At 31.6% G+C, this 18,230-nt stretch overlaps 1 protein-coding gene across 1 annotated transcript in view; it reads left to right on the top strand.

Moving 5' to 3' along the window:
• Positions 1-18,230, top strand: part of LOC118198396 (enoyl-CoA delta isomerase 1, mitochondrial-like) — a 56,177-nt gene that overhangs the window by 13,279 nt on the left and 24,668 nt on the right. Inside the window, exon 3 of the mRNA XM_035370060.2 lies at positions 5,324-5,470. Within this exon, the coding sequence (XP_035225951.1) occupies positions 5,324-5,470 (147 nt within the window). The remainder of the gene's footprint in view (positions 1-5,323; positions 5,471-18,230) is intronic.

The raw sequence follows: 18,230 nt of genomic DNA on the forward strand, positions 1-18,230 counted from the left end.
TTAAGAACTTTACATAATTCATCATACCAGCATTTTCCTGATTATGATAATCCATATATACTTTTGTTTACAAGATACACTTTGTTGGGATCTGATATAAATCCAGGTGGTTGTTCCATGTAAATTGGTTTATCCAAGTATCCATTTAAATATACAGTTTTTACATCAAAAAATCTTATTTTGTAGTTTTTGTAAACTGCAATCGATAACAATGTTCTAAAGGTTGCAAGTCTCATTACTGGGCTAAATCCATCTTCATAATAAATTCCTTTTCTTTGATTAAATCCAGTTGCTACTAGTCTTGCATTGTAAATTGTGTCTAAATTACCCTTTTTGTCCCTTTTTGAGAATATCTAGCGGTTTTTAAATAACTTTCTTATCGATGGGTCTTTCAACTGGTTCCCAGACTTTATTAGCCTCCATTGAACTCAGTTCTTCTATCGTTGCATGTAGCCAGAATTCATTTTCAGCTGATTCTACAGCTTCTTTATACGTCTTAGGTAATTCTTCATTTGTATTGTGTACTAGAGAATCTTTTAGTTTTTCTGGGGACTGTCATTCGTGCAGGTCTTTTTTGTATAGAATTTCCATGACTATCATTTCCAGATTCTTCATTTATTTGTGGATACTCGGTTGGCTTTTCCAATTAATTGTTATTGTCATGTTCATTATCAGTATTGGTTAGCAAAATTTTCTCAGCTTCTTCATCTGTTGTATTATCTTCTGTATGGTATCTGTCAGTAATTTCTGAATTGTTTACACTGCCATTAGTTTGTTCCTTCTAAAAAATAATAAGTTCTAATATTTGATTTTTATCGAATTTTAAATAATTTTCTTCTAGTAAAGGTGATCCAAGTTTCTGTTCAATGAATTTTACATCTCTCACTTCTTGAATTTTATTTAGTTCAGGAATATAAATTTTGTATGATTTTCTCTTCATGCTGTAGCTTTTAGCTCCATCTTTCTGTGTTTTTCTTGTCTTATATGCACATATGCTTCACATCCAAATCTTTTAAGATAAGTAATGTTAGGCTTGCGTCCTTTATATAGTTCATATGGTGTAAACTTTTCATCGTTTTTATGACTCCTGTTTTGCATTTAACAATATTTTATGAATGCAATTTAATGGTATTTTTGCATGATATCTGTACATAAGGACAGAATTAAGGACTATTTTCCCTAAACGGGGTGCAGAAAGGATTTAAAATGGATTCAGAAGAGATTTTTCATAATGTCTGTATGTATGTATCTCACATAATTAAAAAAAAAGTAGCCTCAGAACTTTGAAATTTCATATACAGCACTGCTATAACATACAGTTGTGCACCTCCCTTTTCGGTTGCAATCGGTCACTTCAAAAGTATATATAAATATGTGTAATGAAACTGTGGTTCGATGACACGACATGAATGATTTGATTGTGAATGCGGTACAAACTTGCATTAAAATTTCCAGTGAAACAAGTCTTTTCCCATGATTCACTGTGGACATAATAATAAACTCGTGTAGAATTTTTCATAATTAGAACTGGCCTAAGAATGTAATGACAGAACAATTTTGGAGGCACTGAACTGAAATAAGAACACTGAAACGTAGATGCATAGAAATACTGATTGCATAGATACTTAGAGCATCCATCCATTTTGAAGAAGAAGCAGTCGAGCCGGATTAAATTCCTTTTTTAATTAAATTCACATTTTGTGCCCACAATTACTTTGCACTCTACTTGTGCCTATTAAAGAACATTTACAATTTTTGATATTATTGCCATAGAAGAGAATATAGCAGCACACACATGATTGCAGACAGGCATCTGGCCAAGAGAAAAGCACAAGCAAGAGTGGTGCATCAGTTCATAGAAAGAAGGGAGGGAGTCAAAAGTTTCAGTTTTTAGTTTTGGTTTGCAATTTGGTTGTTGGTCAAGAGGCATCTGCAGTAAGGGTTACGTAAAATCACGATTAATTTGAATGACGCAGTTTAGACTTACAGCGCTTTTTTTAGGACAGAGAGATAAAGTTCCCAAATGTAATTAAAAATAAAAGAGGATATAGTGAATTAAATTTAGAAGTTTTCTTTAATATTTTTTATCTTATATATATATATATATATACACCCACTCTTGTTACTAGGATCTGTGAGCTCAGTTTTTTTTTTTTTTAATTCTTATATATGTTGGTAAATTGTGCATTTTTTGATTTAAAAATGATTGACTTATGTTGCTCTTATCTTTTTATGCCTTTAGTTAATCTGCATGCAATAGTTGAATTATCGACAATTTAAAAGTTGTTTAACCCCTTCGCGCCGACTGTCACGTCTACGTGCCAGCAACGAACACACTCACCTCCCGGCCGACACGCAGGCGTGCCAGAGTGTTTTCCCACTGAGCGCCGACTGTCACGTATCTGTGCCAGTCTCCTGAAACGTTTTTAAAACTATAATTTCTGCCACAAGATGGCACTGTATGTCCATATGGTTTCAGAAACATGTACATTAGACCTTCTACTCGAAATGAGAGAAGCATGACTCACATACACGTGTTTTTGATTATATAAACAAACGGGAAAATAAATGTTTCCGATTGGCGTGATTTATGACGTCTCTTTAAATCGCACTTTATTCGCACGTGGTAGGCGACGATGCTTCGTTTGTTCACATTCCCGGAAAAATCCTCCAAAACGGCAAATAAGTTATTACGAGTGCAAGGAATGAAACGTGTGTAGATCCCTGTTATTAAATTCACATTTTGTGCCCCTTTTATCCCTGTTATTACGAGTGCAAGGAATGTAACATGTCTAGATCCCTGTTTTCAAATTTTTCATACGAAAAGAGAATTTTAAGTAATATATTTAGCTTTCAGATGTATAATGTTAAAAATCATAAAATGGTGAGTAATGAAAATAAAATGTGTAAAATATGCATTTAAACAAGAAATAAGGTAATTAAAGTATATAGTATAAAAATATCTATAAAGCATACAGCCGTTTAAATACTCTATAGAGCATTATTAAACAATGCTTTGATACTTCGAAAATTTCATGGATTTAGGCTTAGTAGCAAAAGAGCTCCCGGCCCTGGACAGACGCTCGCGTAAGACACTGCCGGCCTCCGCGATAAGCGCCTGTTTGCGCTACCCGTCGCGAAGGGGTTAAGTGTGGCTAAGCCTTTTTTTTACCATAGCAGCCATGTTTGTTTACATTTGAAACTTTGCAGAATAGTGAATTAAGTCAGCTTCTGCACTTTCAGTGTTTTTTTGTTTTGTTTTGTTTTGTTTTTTGTGAATGGTACCAAAAAATAAACTAAGTTTTGTGCATCGAAAAATCTGCCCTTTTGCCCACTGGCCGAATTGCTTGTTTTTGCATAGAAACTCTAATTTTAATTGTAAATTTTTTTTTTTTTTAGTTGTTTTAACTGTAATTGGTGTTTTGTCTTTTTCTATATTTTTCTATTTTTAATGAAGATGTTTTGAAGTTTTATGAAGTTTTACTTTGCTATGAAGTGAGAACTGAATTAATTGGATAAGAAATTTATATCTAATAAAATCTGAGGAAATAAGTTTAAATGAAATGCGGAAAAAAATGCATATAATATTGTTACGAAATGTCCAGACGCGGTAAGATAGCTTCCCCGCAAAGCAGGTTTAGTGTTGCAAAATGGCAAGGGAAGACAGGGTTGCCACATTTGGCAAGAAATCGCCCATTTGGCAACAAAATTGGCAATATACCATGGATGGATGGAGAACCTTCTAGAACGAATTCTTACCGGTTTAGCACAGAGTGTTCTTGAACACAAGCCGAAGGCTATATAAACTGTGCTGGTACATCGAGTTAGTCAGTCCATGCGGAGTCGATCGAGTTGACAACCGGGCAAGTGTCGAGTGGATCGTCGAGTGCATCGAAAGAGCCTCTTAGTTTATCATGGTTAGTGCATCGTTGAGAGAGTGTGTTGAGCTCCGGGAGCGACCAAACCGAAGAGTCGGGAGCTGTGCTCTGTGTGTCGTCGAGTAGTGTGGAGAGTCTCAAAAGTACGTGGAGTTGAGAAAACGACCAAGTAGAGTTGGGAGCTGTAATCTGGTAGTTTTCAGTGAAGCTGTTTCCACTGTTATAGCCTGATAACCTAAAGGCTGTGTTGCTGATTGTTGCAGTGAATTTATAGTAGATCTTCAACGACTGTAAAAGATGACTTTGGAGCTGTCCTTAATAATATTGACTAATAAAGTGTGTTTTGATATTCCATCAAGTGCTGTCATTGTTATTCACTCCAAATCCACACGAACCCCCTAATGAACGTACCAAAGGAAAAAAATTACATAACAATATAATATTCCATTCAAGGAAGTCATTTAGTGTACACATCAGACTTTTTACTAAAACTTTATGTTAATTATGTGCTGAAGTCTCTTAATCGACAATTTCCATGTCATCTGGTAAAACAACTGATTTCAAATATTGCTAAGCCCTGGGTGTGAAATAATTTTCAAATCAATCATTCATTAATATTTGTGTCATTCATGGTCTTTTACTTGAATGGTAGATGAGGAGGAAGGTCTGTACTCCTTCAAATGCCCGAGTTAACGTATTTTTTCTGATTAGGAAAAGTTTATATGAATTAGGAATTCTTTTTGGTGTATTCAAAATTAAATTTGAACTGTAGTTTTAATAAAATATCTGTAATAATAATAATAACCTAGAAAAAATGATAAACTGGATCAAATTAGAAAGTAAAGGAAGATTGCAATTTGCTATTTTAACATAACTTAAGTTCTTTGGAATGGAATTCTTTTCCCCTTTCCCTCTGGTACGCCAACAAAAGAAAACCAGTATAAGCAGCATCCCACTAAAAAAAGGGGGAGGTCTTAAGGCTTCGTTTTTTGTTTAATTCACATAGAAGAAAAATTGTAACTCCCCCTCACAGCCATTCAAGAATGAAAGAGCGGTCAAGAGGCCAACATCAATACAGCTTTCATCAATGCTTTATTATTGATCATGGTGTGATTCGCTAGCCAGCAAGTGTTAAAAAGTGACATGCGGGAATCTCAGTCATGAGATAAATTGCTTTTACAATGCACTTACTCTTTCTTAAGTATTAATATATTCTTCATTCTCTGTAAGGGAAAAAATATGAGTAATCCCCCCTAACCTAACCCATAAAAAAATAACCTAACCCATTTTGAGGCAATTTAGCGTAGCTATTTTATAATTTTCTTTAAAAATACCATGAAAGTGAATGCATGTATGTAAAATACCCAATGTTTCTTTCCTCAATATCAGGTATAAATCAAACTTCAATTGTTAATTGTTTTTATTTTTTTATTTTTCTTTTAAAGAATTCACCTACTGTATTTTCTGCTGGTCTGGATATTACTGAAATGTATAAACCAAATAATGAAAGACTGAGAAATTTTTGGATATCTCTTCAGAATATGTGGAAAACATTATATTTAACACCTTTGGTAACAATTGCAGCTGTAAATGTAAGTAAAATGAATATTTTAAATTTTAATATTTTAAATAGCATAATAAATTAATAGGTATATTTTCTGTCTAAAATTTTTAATTGTTGATCTATTCAAGCACTTCTTGAGTGCTTTTCATTCATGATCCCTTTTTATCATTGAGATTTTTTTGCAGTCCCAGATATTAAATATAAAATATCATATATTCCAGCATATAATGCATATCTATAATTTCAGAAAACTTTTTTTTAAATTTTTAGGTATATTCACAACATAATTTGCACTTTTTCTTTACGAAAAAGCCTAAGTCATTCATTCAAAGATTTCCCCCAGACTTTCAAACAATGAAATACTGAATTGGCAAGTGATAAGGGGGAAATGTATGTGTGGGGGAAGTGCTTGAAGGAGTAAATTTCTGCAAAGAAGGTGGGTTATATTCAATGCAGGTGTGGACAAGAATGGTATTCTAAGGTTTTGAGAAAAGGGGAATGTAATTTGGTGTAAGAATGCACTTCCTGAATTAAACGGCTAAATTAGGAGTCTGATGTTTTCTTTTCTGTGGTCATTTGAAGAAGTACTTTCGAAGTGAATATCGAAGGCACATTTGCTTTAGCTGGAAATATAGTAGATCTAGTGTTCCTTTTAATAGTAAATATCGTTTCTGCCAAATGAAACAAACTCAGTGCTGGTTTCAAATGCAATTCAGATTCCAAAAAAAGTGGAAATTAGGGCTGTAGCAAGGATGTTTGGCATTGATGAAAGCTCCTTAAGCGATTGGAAGACAAATGAAGTCATAATAATAATAGAGAATATTTTTTGTGTGTGTGAAAGAATAGCCAAATGACTTATTCTAGAAGGAAAGTATTGCAAACTGTATCCTAAAAAATCACCAGAATGGATTAATTGGAACAAGAAACAGCATAAGTTTATTTGCCTGAAAGTTGTCAAAAAAGAATGCAAATGAAAGTAAAAACTTTAAAACAGCTTTGAGTTGGTGTAGTCAGTTTATAGCATGGAATAATTTAGTTCTAGAATTAAAAATAAAAGTTTCACAAAGGCTTTTGAAAGATTTGGACAACAAATTGATAGGTTTCCAGAAATACACTATTGACCTCATAACGGAAAAACATCATATACTATTCACATATTGGAAACAGAAATGGAACTCTAGTAATGTTTGCTATGGTAAGAAATAAAACAGTTGATGGAAAAGGAACAAAAACATTTCACATAAAACAAGTCACTAAAAATCTCACTTCACCATAGTGCTTTTCTGCTTTGCAGATTACTTATCTTAACTAGTTAGCGGTAAAAATTAAAAACCTATGGTTATTTTTAAGAGAGAAACAATGCTGAAATGTAAATTTCTCAAATGGTGTTCTCATTCATGATCACAAGAAAAGGTGGATGAATGAAAACAGTGTGAAATTATGAATAAGAAGTGTTTGACGAAGGTGCCCCATTGCCTTAAAGAATCCAGAAAGTCCTGTAGTTTGGGACATGCTCTAACGGATAATATTAAGAAATTGTTGAAGGAGTGTTATTCTAGGCGAATTAATGCCATTATTACTGCCTTTAGATGTGGGTATGAATAAGTCATTCAAAGAAATGTTAAAATGACAGTGAAATACAGGAATGCTACAAAGTGAAAAAACATTTCCAAAAGTAGCCCAGATGCGTCATGCCAATCTAGAAATAGTATGTGATTGAAAACGCAACATAACTCAAAAGCGATTTAAAAAATATTTTGTATCTAACAGTCTAGATGGAGTGGAAGATGATTTATTTATGGGTCAGAGTAATAATGATGGTAAAGATGAAACAGAATTTGAAGATGTGCCTGAAGATATAATAGAAGACTAATATGACGAACTTTTCATAATACCCTGTTTCATACTGTAAGTCATTTCTTTTAAAAAACATCATTTAAATGCATGTAGAAATCTGAGTTTTGTATGCTCATCATTTCTGTATTTTTAAATCTATCATTTTTATATCCAGTGTATAATGTGCACCCTTAAATTTTGATCTTATTTTTTGTATTAAAAGTTCACATTATACTCCAGAATATACGGTAAATATTTTCTCATAAATAATTTACTTTGTTAGTAAACAACATACATGTGAAAAGAAGAAGTTTTAAGGTTTGTTTCAAGTACAAAAAAATTAATGAAAGAAAATGTTTTAGTGAGATGAATGTACTTACTTTTTTTGGCTGCATAGCAAATTAAATCTTGGTGCAATAACTGACACTGCTGGATGTAAAGCATCAAATTTTGTTTCAGCATTGAATAATATTTACATTAATAAGAAATAAAGCTGAAAAAGTTGTTTCACATAAATATGTGGTGATGAGCTACAGACGTCTTTTTTGATATTTCAGATTTAATACCCTTTCATAGATTGTCGAAAATTTGGTTCTAGCTTTGAACCAGAATTCTTTAAAGAATTTTTGGGGGAACTTAACTTTTAAGTCTGAGTCATTTAATAGCTTGGCAAATTCCTTCTGTGAGAGCTGTTTATATGGTAGGTAATTAATCTCATTATTGTAACTCAAAAATGTTTTTTGTACCCAAGATAACAATTTGGCCTCAAAATTTGATGTAAAGTATTTGCAAAACTGTGTTTCTTGGGCTTTTACGTGATCTAATAATAACTTATAGAGCTAGAAGTTTTACAATAATTTTCTTAATTATAGAGCTGTCAAGAGTTGAAACCATTTTCATGAATCATTTTTCACCCTATTCTTATAATGTTGATTGTTTTGATAAAACCTTCAATTTTATCATTCTTAGTAAAATATATAGTTATTTTTTCCCTTGAAAAGATATGATGAGATCGTTTAGTTTCTCAAAAATATCGTACAAATAGCACAGCTTTAACAGCCATAAGTCATTTTGAAAAAGAACAGCAAGATCAGAATTTTGTTTTGTTTAAAATATTATAATTTCATATCTTAATAACAATAATCTTCTTTAACTTTGCTCTCTTGACATTCATTTTACTTATGTATATAATAATAAGTTTTTTCATGAAATGCCAATGTCTTTACAGAGATTTTGAAAATAAATGGCTGTTAAGAGAGTGTCTTTTATTAAAATTTATAATTCTGACAGCTGACAGCATTCTGAAGCACATTTGTTCAGTTCCATTGCTTTTTTTTTTTTTTTTTTTTTTTTTTGCGAGGGTTTTTTGATGCAGGCAGTGCAAAATTTACAGGATCATTACAAGCAACTGTAACAAAAGATTTCAAGCACTTCTTCATTGCTTACATCTGTGCATATTTCAATGAAATTCTTCTGTTATAAACCTTTAGTTTCAAAATTTTATGTTTTACTATGTATGTCTTCTTTTCCTGTATGTTCTTCCAAAGGACAAAAAATATAGCATTTCTTTATTGATATTTTCTTTATTGATGTATACTAACAACTGAGCTGTTTTTGAAATATCAGTTGTTTCTTCCAACTGAATTATAAATATTGAGCTTTCTTGAGTCAGCGGATTAATGGTAAAAATATAAAAATGTGTGGTTAATTTTTAAGAGACACATGATGCCGAAATGTAATTTTTCAAATGGTGTTTTCATTCATGATCACCAGAAAGGCTGGACGGACGAAAACAGTGTGAAATTCTGAATAGGAAAATTTTTGACAAAGGTGCCCCATTACCTAAGTTGCTTGATTTGGTCATTGCTAATTTCAGAAATTCTATTGGTAGCCATGTTTGACAAACAATTTTTTCAAATTTCATCGCCATATTTACTTTTGTGAAGTATTTCTGCCATTTAAATAACAGCAGGTAATGTAGTGATGCATGGCTTTTTATATTTAGCAATGAAATATCATATGGCATGAATAAATATTTTTCACTAACAGTTATAATTATCTTAAAATAATATTTTTCTTTATTTGAAGATTTTTAACAGTCATTTGAAATTTTCTTTTGATATGTAGGATGTGTGTGGCTTTAAAATACCTTTTAATTTTGATGTTTTCATACTCTCCATAAGCAAAACATTATTGGAAATTTAAAAAGAGGTTATTCGTTACCATCATATTTTCTTTTTTCATCATCATACTTTGCTTTCTTTTTCTCAGCGTCATAGATACCTCTTTCCATTTGCAAGATCCTGCTTGAAGAAGCTACCTGTATTACTCAAGTTCACCTATTTATAAAATAATTATTCAAATAAATACCAAAGTTTATTTTAATTAACCAATTATTATGACTTGAACCTTTACTATAACCTCTTTCCATAATCCTCACCAGAATGCAAATTATTTGCGAAAGTATTTAAGCCAAGGATTTAATTTTTTTAGAGCTTTTGGAAGCCTTGGTTGCATTTCACATCCTATTACCAGCTCTACCAAAGTTTATTGCAGCTTTAGCCATTTTGCGAATGGATGTTAAAAGTGCTGCATTAAATATTTGAGCTAACTTGAGTAGAAATATTTGTGTCGTCTCCAACTATGTTACTAGAATTTGTGTTATTTTAAATGTACAAGTGACAGGGTTTTGTTTCATAAGCACAAGTGAAGCCTTTTAAATTTAAATAGTTAATAGAATAGTTAGTAGGGCATGAAGGACATTCATTTAAGCATCTGTTCAAATAAAACCCTACAAACCTTAGTTGTGTAAAACAGGAAATACAAGTCCATCTTCTTCCCATTTGAATTCCAATCTGTTTGTCCAACTGTTCGACACTAGCAACAGGAAAAAAAAATCCACCCCTTTACGCAGAGGCTATGTGAGGTCTCTCTGGTCCTTTCTTAGGTCAGCATAAAGTTCTCACTAGTGCAAAAATTTGTGAGTGACCACTGTAAAGAAAATTCCAAGCATGATGAAACTAAGGCCTGAGAATTCTTCATCTTCCCAAATTCTTTGGGGGGGAAAAGAAAATCTGAAATGTTTCAGATTTTAATTTATGTCCAAAGGGGCATTTTTTTAACATTTTGTGTGTTACTTTTATTTATTAAATATTATGTTCTTTGCACTTAACCATAAAGTTCAGTTTAACAGCAATGTCACAAAATAGTTTTAAAATGAGCATATCTTTAAAATTTTTGATACAGAGACTCATGAGCTGGAGATAAAAAATTTTTTTCTGTACAACATTGTCGTTGCTCACTTTGAAATCCTTGAGTTTGTTAATCAAAAATTTATTAAAGTTTTACAAAATAGGAAATCAATAACAAAACAAATTCCAAATTTCAAATTTGGTCTTCCACATGCCCATATTTTGTAGGAGGATTATGTCATTCAAAACTTGATGGCTCTATGTACCGTTGTTTTATCACGATGTGAGTACATACATTTATGCAGATTTTTCATTATTTAATTTCTTTAAATATAACACAGGGTGATAGTACTTTGTGGCAACAGTGTGAAAAGTGATTTGCCGTTTGTAGTGAATCGACGCAAAATTGCAAAATGAAAACAATAGTCCTTCAGGGACAAATCCCTTTGGACTAAAAATATCAAGGCTGACACAGTGATTGTATTAGTATGCTTATGTGATTATGGCAAAACCTTGAGGGCTATCTACCTAAGGGAATATATCCTTCCTGAAGGAATTTCTAAGAGAATCTGGCTTGTATACATATTACACTTGGGAAAAACCATGAAAACGTTCATGCAGCCAGCACATTTACAGAATTCGAACCAAACTAACAATGTTCAGCGATTTTAGCGTTTGGCAGCTGGTTGGTCTTAGCTGTCTATTCTGAAAAAGTATTACCATTATACTATTTATAGTGACATTGACCATACTTCGTATACTTGTCTGGCACAAGACATTAATTAGGTTATTTTATATTTGTGGCATATTTCGGTTCTAAAAAAGGGTGTATGCTGAAATTGCAAAGCAACACCACTATTATGATGCACTTGGTGGTATTTTGCAATATGTCAATTTAATCTACAGTTCAGTTTGGCCAATGTTATACTATATGGAAAATGCAATACATTAAATTAAAGAAGGGTTTGCGACTAGTGTTTCTTTCATTTCATGTATATGAATTAAATTTTTGTAACCTCAACATTTCGTTTTGCGACCTTATTTGAGGTCGCAACCCCCAGTTTTAGAAGCACTGAACTATGTGGTTAATGTGCAAAAGAAAGTTTAATATGGATTTTTCATTAAATCATTTTATTAAATAAGAGTATTATGGATATAATTTATACGTTTTTATAATTTGTTCTGATTATCTGTACCTTCATTAGCAGCATAGTTAGAAATTTTAGGCCTTCAGGCAAAACTTATGTTAAGTACATGTGTATATACTAAGTGTCATGTTAGTGCAGATAATTATGAATTGAGAATACATTTTAATGAAATAACTGAGTGTTATTTAATGTTTTTAATCAGTTCAAGACTATTTTAATAATAAACAAAATTTATTAACAGTAAAACCACACAGAAACAGTCTTACTCAACGTAACTAACTAAAAAGGAGAAAGAAAAGTAATAATAATATTTTCATATTAACAAATGGATTTATGAAATATATAATCAGAGTAGTCATTTTCATGATTTTGTTGAGACAAAATACTCATCTAACATAATAATCATCTTTTTCAAGTGTATTTTACTTGCCTCTTCATGCTCAATGACACGAAGTAAAAAATAGTGTAATCATGTTTGTCCAGCTGTATTTTGTCTATAATCTTTAATGATTTTAAACTTCGAAATTGATGTTTCCGTAGAACAACAGTTACAGGAATCTTTAAAAAATGTTAGCAAAAGAAATTCAAATCACAGACTTCTCATTTCAGTGAACAGTATTTTTTTAACCTTAAGTTCCCAAGTTCTTGAATGGTCATATTTTCATTAAGGTAATCTGTATTTAACTGAAGTGTATATATTAACTGTCATGTAAATTCTGGTGACAATATTTCGGAATAAATATCTACTAAATTGTTGCAGTATTGTGTTAATTCAGTTTCCTTAGGATGGATTATATATATATCAATCTCTCACAATTGTCATGCCATTGTACCAAAAATTTATTTGTGCTAAAGTAATGTCTAAAAGCTAATCTGTGGCGCTTCTTTCCATTTATTTTTTTTATTGCTTTTATGATGGATTTTAGTTAAAACTTTCATAATTTAATGATAACACAATTTTACTGTATTTTGTAATGTGTATCTGACCAATAAATTAGGTTAAGTTTTTTTTAAGATATTTCTTATTTGGCTGTGAAATTAGTTAAAATTCTCATCAGTTTATATTTTTCCTAGGGAATAAATATAGATTTTGTAATACATAAAAAAATGATGTAATTTCTTTACAACCACTTACAGCATCATTAATGGTGAAGTTTAAATGTGTGAGATGAGCATTGCACATATTCTGCATTGGGCTGAATAGCTTTTATCTTTAATTTTACTAATGATAGCTTAGTTGAAATACCTTTTTATGAAACAGAAAATTTTGACGAAATATTTAACCATGATAGGGAAAACCTTATTAATTGAAAATGTAATGAAACCATTAAGAAAACAATGTTGTGATGTGCTACAATGGAATGTTATGCTCTGATTAAGTGAATGATTTAAAGGAGTTAGGAAAAGCTGTTGAATATGCTGGACTTACAGCTGTTGGAAAGCAACAAGCTTAAGCATTCTACCAGGTTTGTAAGACTTGTCATAAAGAATTTAAGAAGATGACTTAGTCCTAATTCCTGATAGTTGAAAACACAGTTTATGGCACATGACCTGGACCTCCCACGATCATCAAAAAGCATACTAATTATAGTTACATGGTGCAAATTCATGATAATACTTTGAAACACATTCATGCAAACAAAATACAAGAGTTCAGGACTGCTGTGAATAATGTTGGTGATATATATGATACAAACACTGATTTCAGAGAACTTGAAAACATTCCAAGAATTGTTCCACTGAAAATAGAATACTGTTCCGATGAAGAGCTTGGTCTTACGTATCTCGAACCACATTTACCAGAACAATATGCTTTTGTATTTTTACCCCTTGGATGAAGAAATGCTATCACAATTTAAGAAACGATGTCTGCCAGAGGAATATGAACAAGCTTCTTGCCAAACATCAAGTCTGTGCTGAGTCTTATATTGATGATGTGACTTAATGACATGATTAAATTTCCAATGATTGAAGCATGACTGAAAGTCAATAACTTTTGCAACATTATGAACACTTTGACTGTTTCGTTTGAGCATTTTTTTAAAGCTAAAATGCTAGACTTTTGAATTTTTCTAATGTTATGTGCTATGTTTAATATTTAGCCATGGTTTGCTAAAGTATAATGTTTTATGTTAATGACTGATTTGTATTCTTCTGTTAATGTAGTAATTGTTTAAAGATTCAGTTAAAAGAAATGTTAATTGAATGTTACATCTTTTAATCCTTAAAATTGTTAAATTTATGTTGGAATACCTTTAATTTAAACTAGTAAGAAATGATTATTTAAGTTTGAAAATTTCATGAATATTAGTTTGTTGTTGTTGTTTGAAAAAATGTTTATATGTATATTTAACAGGTCCTTGAAAGATGCAATCAAATCTTTTACAGAGGAGGTGTGATGAACACCACGCATGCACACTTTAGCCAAATGGCACGCTTTGCCTCTCTCACACATGACACAGTGTCAAGAATATAGAAGAGAATGTTACGATAATGGATATTACATGCTGTATGCCAGTGGCATATTGTGTTATTAACTTTATGTAAATTATATTTTGTTTTAGTAGTGTTATAATAGTTTGTCACATTTTTCTGTGTGCTATGTGAAGATGCCCACATCACATTGTGTTCATTTTAAAATAATATACCTAGAACTCACATCTTGATGGGTATATCACAGCTTGTTTTAAATGTTCCAGAAAGCCTTGGTCTCATCTTGCCATTTCTAGTGCACTGTTGGAAATGATGGAGAGGATAATTACTAAATCAAACTAAAACCTTTTAAAAATCTTTTAAATTAAGCATCATTTCACCTTTCATATCAGCTTCCAAACATTTTATAAAAGCTATTCTTGGGAAATGGTATTGTTTTACAAATCTCACATAAGCTGAAAGGAAAGCTTTGTTTCCTGGCAAAATGGACTCGTCAAACTGTATAGAGAATTCAGATGTTTTTAAGTACTTGCATAAAGAATTTACTATGAACTGATTCATTTCATCAGTCCTTCTTTGTACTGTATAATTACTCAATGTAATTCTTATAATATCAAAATTTATTAATGCAGCACAATGCATATCACCTCATTTACAATTGGTAGACTAATGGTGTGTGGCTTTTTGAGTTTTCAATCTGTAAAGGAAGGTCATTAGAATCATATAGTCCATCGTCATTTCTCTCACAATGACTGTGTTTTTAAATAGTCTCACTTTATCTTTTTTTGCTATGGACACTTGTCAAATGTTTCTTAAACTTCTTTGATTCGTTTGACAAATTTTATTGCAAAGAAGGCACACAAACATATGTAAAAAAAATCTGAATAGTACACCACGACTTCCTTGTACGGAATATTAAATTATACGCAATTTTTCTTGCATTTCAGTTAAACTTATTGAATTAAATCTACTTTGTCAATAGTGCATAAACCACAATAAAATAAATGCACTCTTTAAAATTCACTATATTTGTTTATCATATCGACACTCTGGCGCTAGGTTCACTTAACAGTGTTATATTTCCATAGACTCCAACTACTACGGATTCTCCGTAGTTTCTACAGAAATTCATGAAAAACTACGAGCTACGAAAAGTATGGAAAAAACTACGGATTTTACAGAAACAAGAGCTGGAGAACCAGTACGCAAAACGGAACCAACTAATTCATCCGATGATTGGCTGAATACTCGGGTTATCATATATCACATGTTGAGTGCCTTCCTAGTTTTGAAGAATTAGCCAATCATAGATCAGTAACTCCAACCGTTAACGACTTATCAATAGTTCCACCCAATTGTCTGTCTCCCAGGTTCCTCGCTGATGCGTGTTTAGGCTGAATTCGGCTGCATTGTGTAGTTTACGGCGAGAGCTTAGCGTGTGTCTTGTGAACTGTGAATCAGGTGAAAGATTTGTAATCATAATGCTGCCTCGAACGAAGAAGCCAAAATTATCAAAGCAGAAGTTTAAAGATTCATATTCTTCAGAATTTCCATGCATTAAAGCGTCCGAAATTTCTGTGAATCTCGCACACTGCAGTGTATGCAACAAAGACTTCTCAGTTGCTCATGGCGGAAAAGATGACTGTAAATGGCATGTGTTTTCTCAAAAGCATATAGAACTTGGCACCGTAAAATCTAAAGAAATAACAAATTTCTTAATAAAAGATGATGAAACAGATCCTATAAAAGCCGAATGCTATTTTGTTCATTTTTTAATTGAACATAATCTACCGCTTTCTGTTTCGGATCATTCCAAAGAGCTTTTCAAAGCAATGTTTCCGGATTCTGCCATAGCAAAAAAATTTAGCTGCGGTCATACCAAAACTGCTGCTATTGTGAAAACGCTTGCAGAAAATACTGTTGCTGATATTATAAAATCAGTGTGCAGTACATCATTTTCTCTAAGTACTGATGGAAGTAATGATAACAATGATAACAAACTGTACCCATTGGTTATAACATACTACAGTAAAGAAAAGGGAGTGATAATTACTTCATTGATTTCTATTTTAGAATGCACGAATAATACAGGAGAAGGTATTTTTAATTGTATAAATGAAAACTTTAAAAACAAAGGTTTAGAATGGAAAAATTGCTTATCATTTTCTTCAGATAATGCTAGTAATATGATTGGAAAGTTTAAAGGTGTAGCATCATTTATCAAAATGCATCAACCAAGTATAATCACCCGAGGTTGTCCGTGCCACCTCTTGCATATAGCTGCAAAAAAAGCTACTGAAAAATTAATTGGCTCAGAAATTGATATGTTGATAATAGATATATATATGTGGCGTTCCGACAGATACTTCAACTTCTATTCACGAGATGGCACCACATGTAAAATCCAGTTCTTAATCGGAGCAGCAAAGCGACGTCATTACTCACTCAGACTTCTCGTCACACAACTGTACGCGACGCTAGCACGAACTGTGTTCCGAGCTCCGTGTTGATCTCTTCAATGTAATTTAAATTGTAACTTAGTACTTAATATATTCTTTTGTTATAGGAGATTGTCTACTCTTATTTTCTTTAATTATATCATGCATTAAGCACACACGACCACCAAATATATTTACTTGGAGAAAAGTTCGAAACGGAAGCATAGCTTCAAAGTTGCTCAACAAATTTTGGGACAGAATGCAAAATCTCATAAAATTTTGAAATATTGCAGTACGAGATGGTTGTCTCTTTTAGAATCTATAACAAGGATTTTGGAACAGTGGGATGCTGTGATAAATTTTTTTGGAGATAAACCAGATAACAGTGAGAATTAAGGAAAGAGATTGCAAAACATTAAAAAAATTTTACAGTCACCGACCACCAAATTGTACTTGTTATTTTTGAAAAATACTTTGCCTTTGTTTATAACAGTAAATATTAATTTGCAACAACAAGCTCCTTATATACATAAATTGAGAAGAGAACTTTTTGAACTTTTAATGAATTTATTTGTTAGATTCGTAAAACCATCAGTAATTTCTAAAGAAAATGAAGATGTTACTCTAACGTCTATTCCATTTCAGAAGTATAGTAAACAAAAAGAAAATGAAAATGTAGTGATTGGTGCGGAAACAAGACTATATTTAAAAAATGCCAAGTTGAATGAAAGTGAAGTGAAATCATTTTTCAATTCTGTGCGAGCTTTTTCTGTAACTGCATGTTCATATATAATTGATAAATTTCCACTGAGTGATCCATTTCTAAAACATGCTGAAGTTGCTGACATCAACTTGAGAACTGAAGTCTCATTTTCATCTGTTCTTTACTTGATGAATACTTTTCCATCCATTATTGATGAAAAATGTCTTAATCAAGTAGAAATTGAATTTTCCATGTATCAAGTAGATGATTTGAAAGAAATTGTAGATTTGCGTATTGATATAGCATGGGGAGAAATTGCCAAATTAAAAAATATGAATGGGTGTATTAAATACAAAGTATTGCCTTCTGTAATGCTTGCTGTCTTAATAATACCTCATTCAAATGCAGCTTGCGAAAGAATTTTTTCTATTGTTAAAAAAAATCAGACGGAATTTCGACCAAATTTAGGTCTTAAAACTCTTGAAGCAGTTTTGATTGAAAAAATAAATATGCAGGCAAATGAAGAACTGTGTTATAAAAAAACATTCTCAAAATCAGAACTTAAGCTTGCTAAGCATGCTACATATAAATCTTTGCATTCATAAATTATGCGTATTTTGTTTAATACTTATATGTATCATTCTTGGTTATTTAAATTTTATTTCCCTGTAGAAATCATATCCAGAATAAAGATATGATTTATAGCTTCTGATTTTTTCTATGATTAGTAGTGATTTGAAGTACTTTTTATTAGTGAATGCTTGAGGAGTTAAAAGAAAATTTCTAATTAAATGTGCATATAATTTACAAGGTATATTTTTAATTATTCAGTTTTATATGTATATGGATTTTAAATGTAATAAAATTGATTACAATTAATTATTAATTTAAAATTAATGAATGGTTAATTACAACATACGCTACGCGCACATTTTCAAAGTTGTAAAAATGTCGTTCGCGTGTTGACTACTGACAAGGTTTGCTGAAGGTTGGAGTCTATGTATTTCGTTCATACTATAACTTAGAATGCACAAAATCT

Source organism: Stegodyphus dumicola, chromosome 5 (genome assembly GCF_044657685.1).
Source record: "Stegodyphus dumicola isolate Sdum_Otavi_A_Nest chromosome 5, ASM4465768v1".
Lineage (NCBI taxonomy): Eukaryota > Metazoa > Arthropoda > Arachnida > Araneae > Eresidae > Stegodyphus > Stegodyphus dumicola.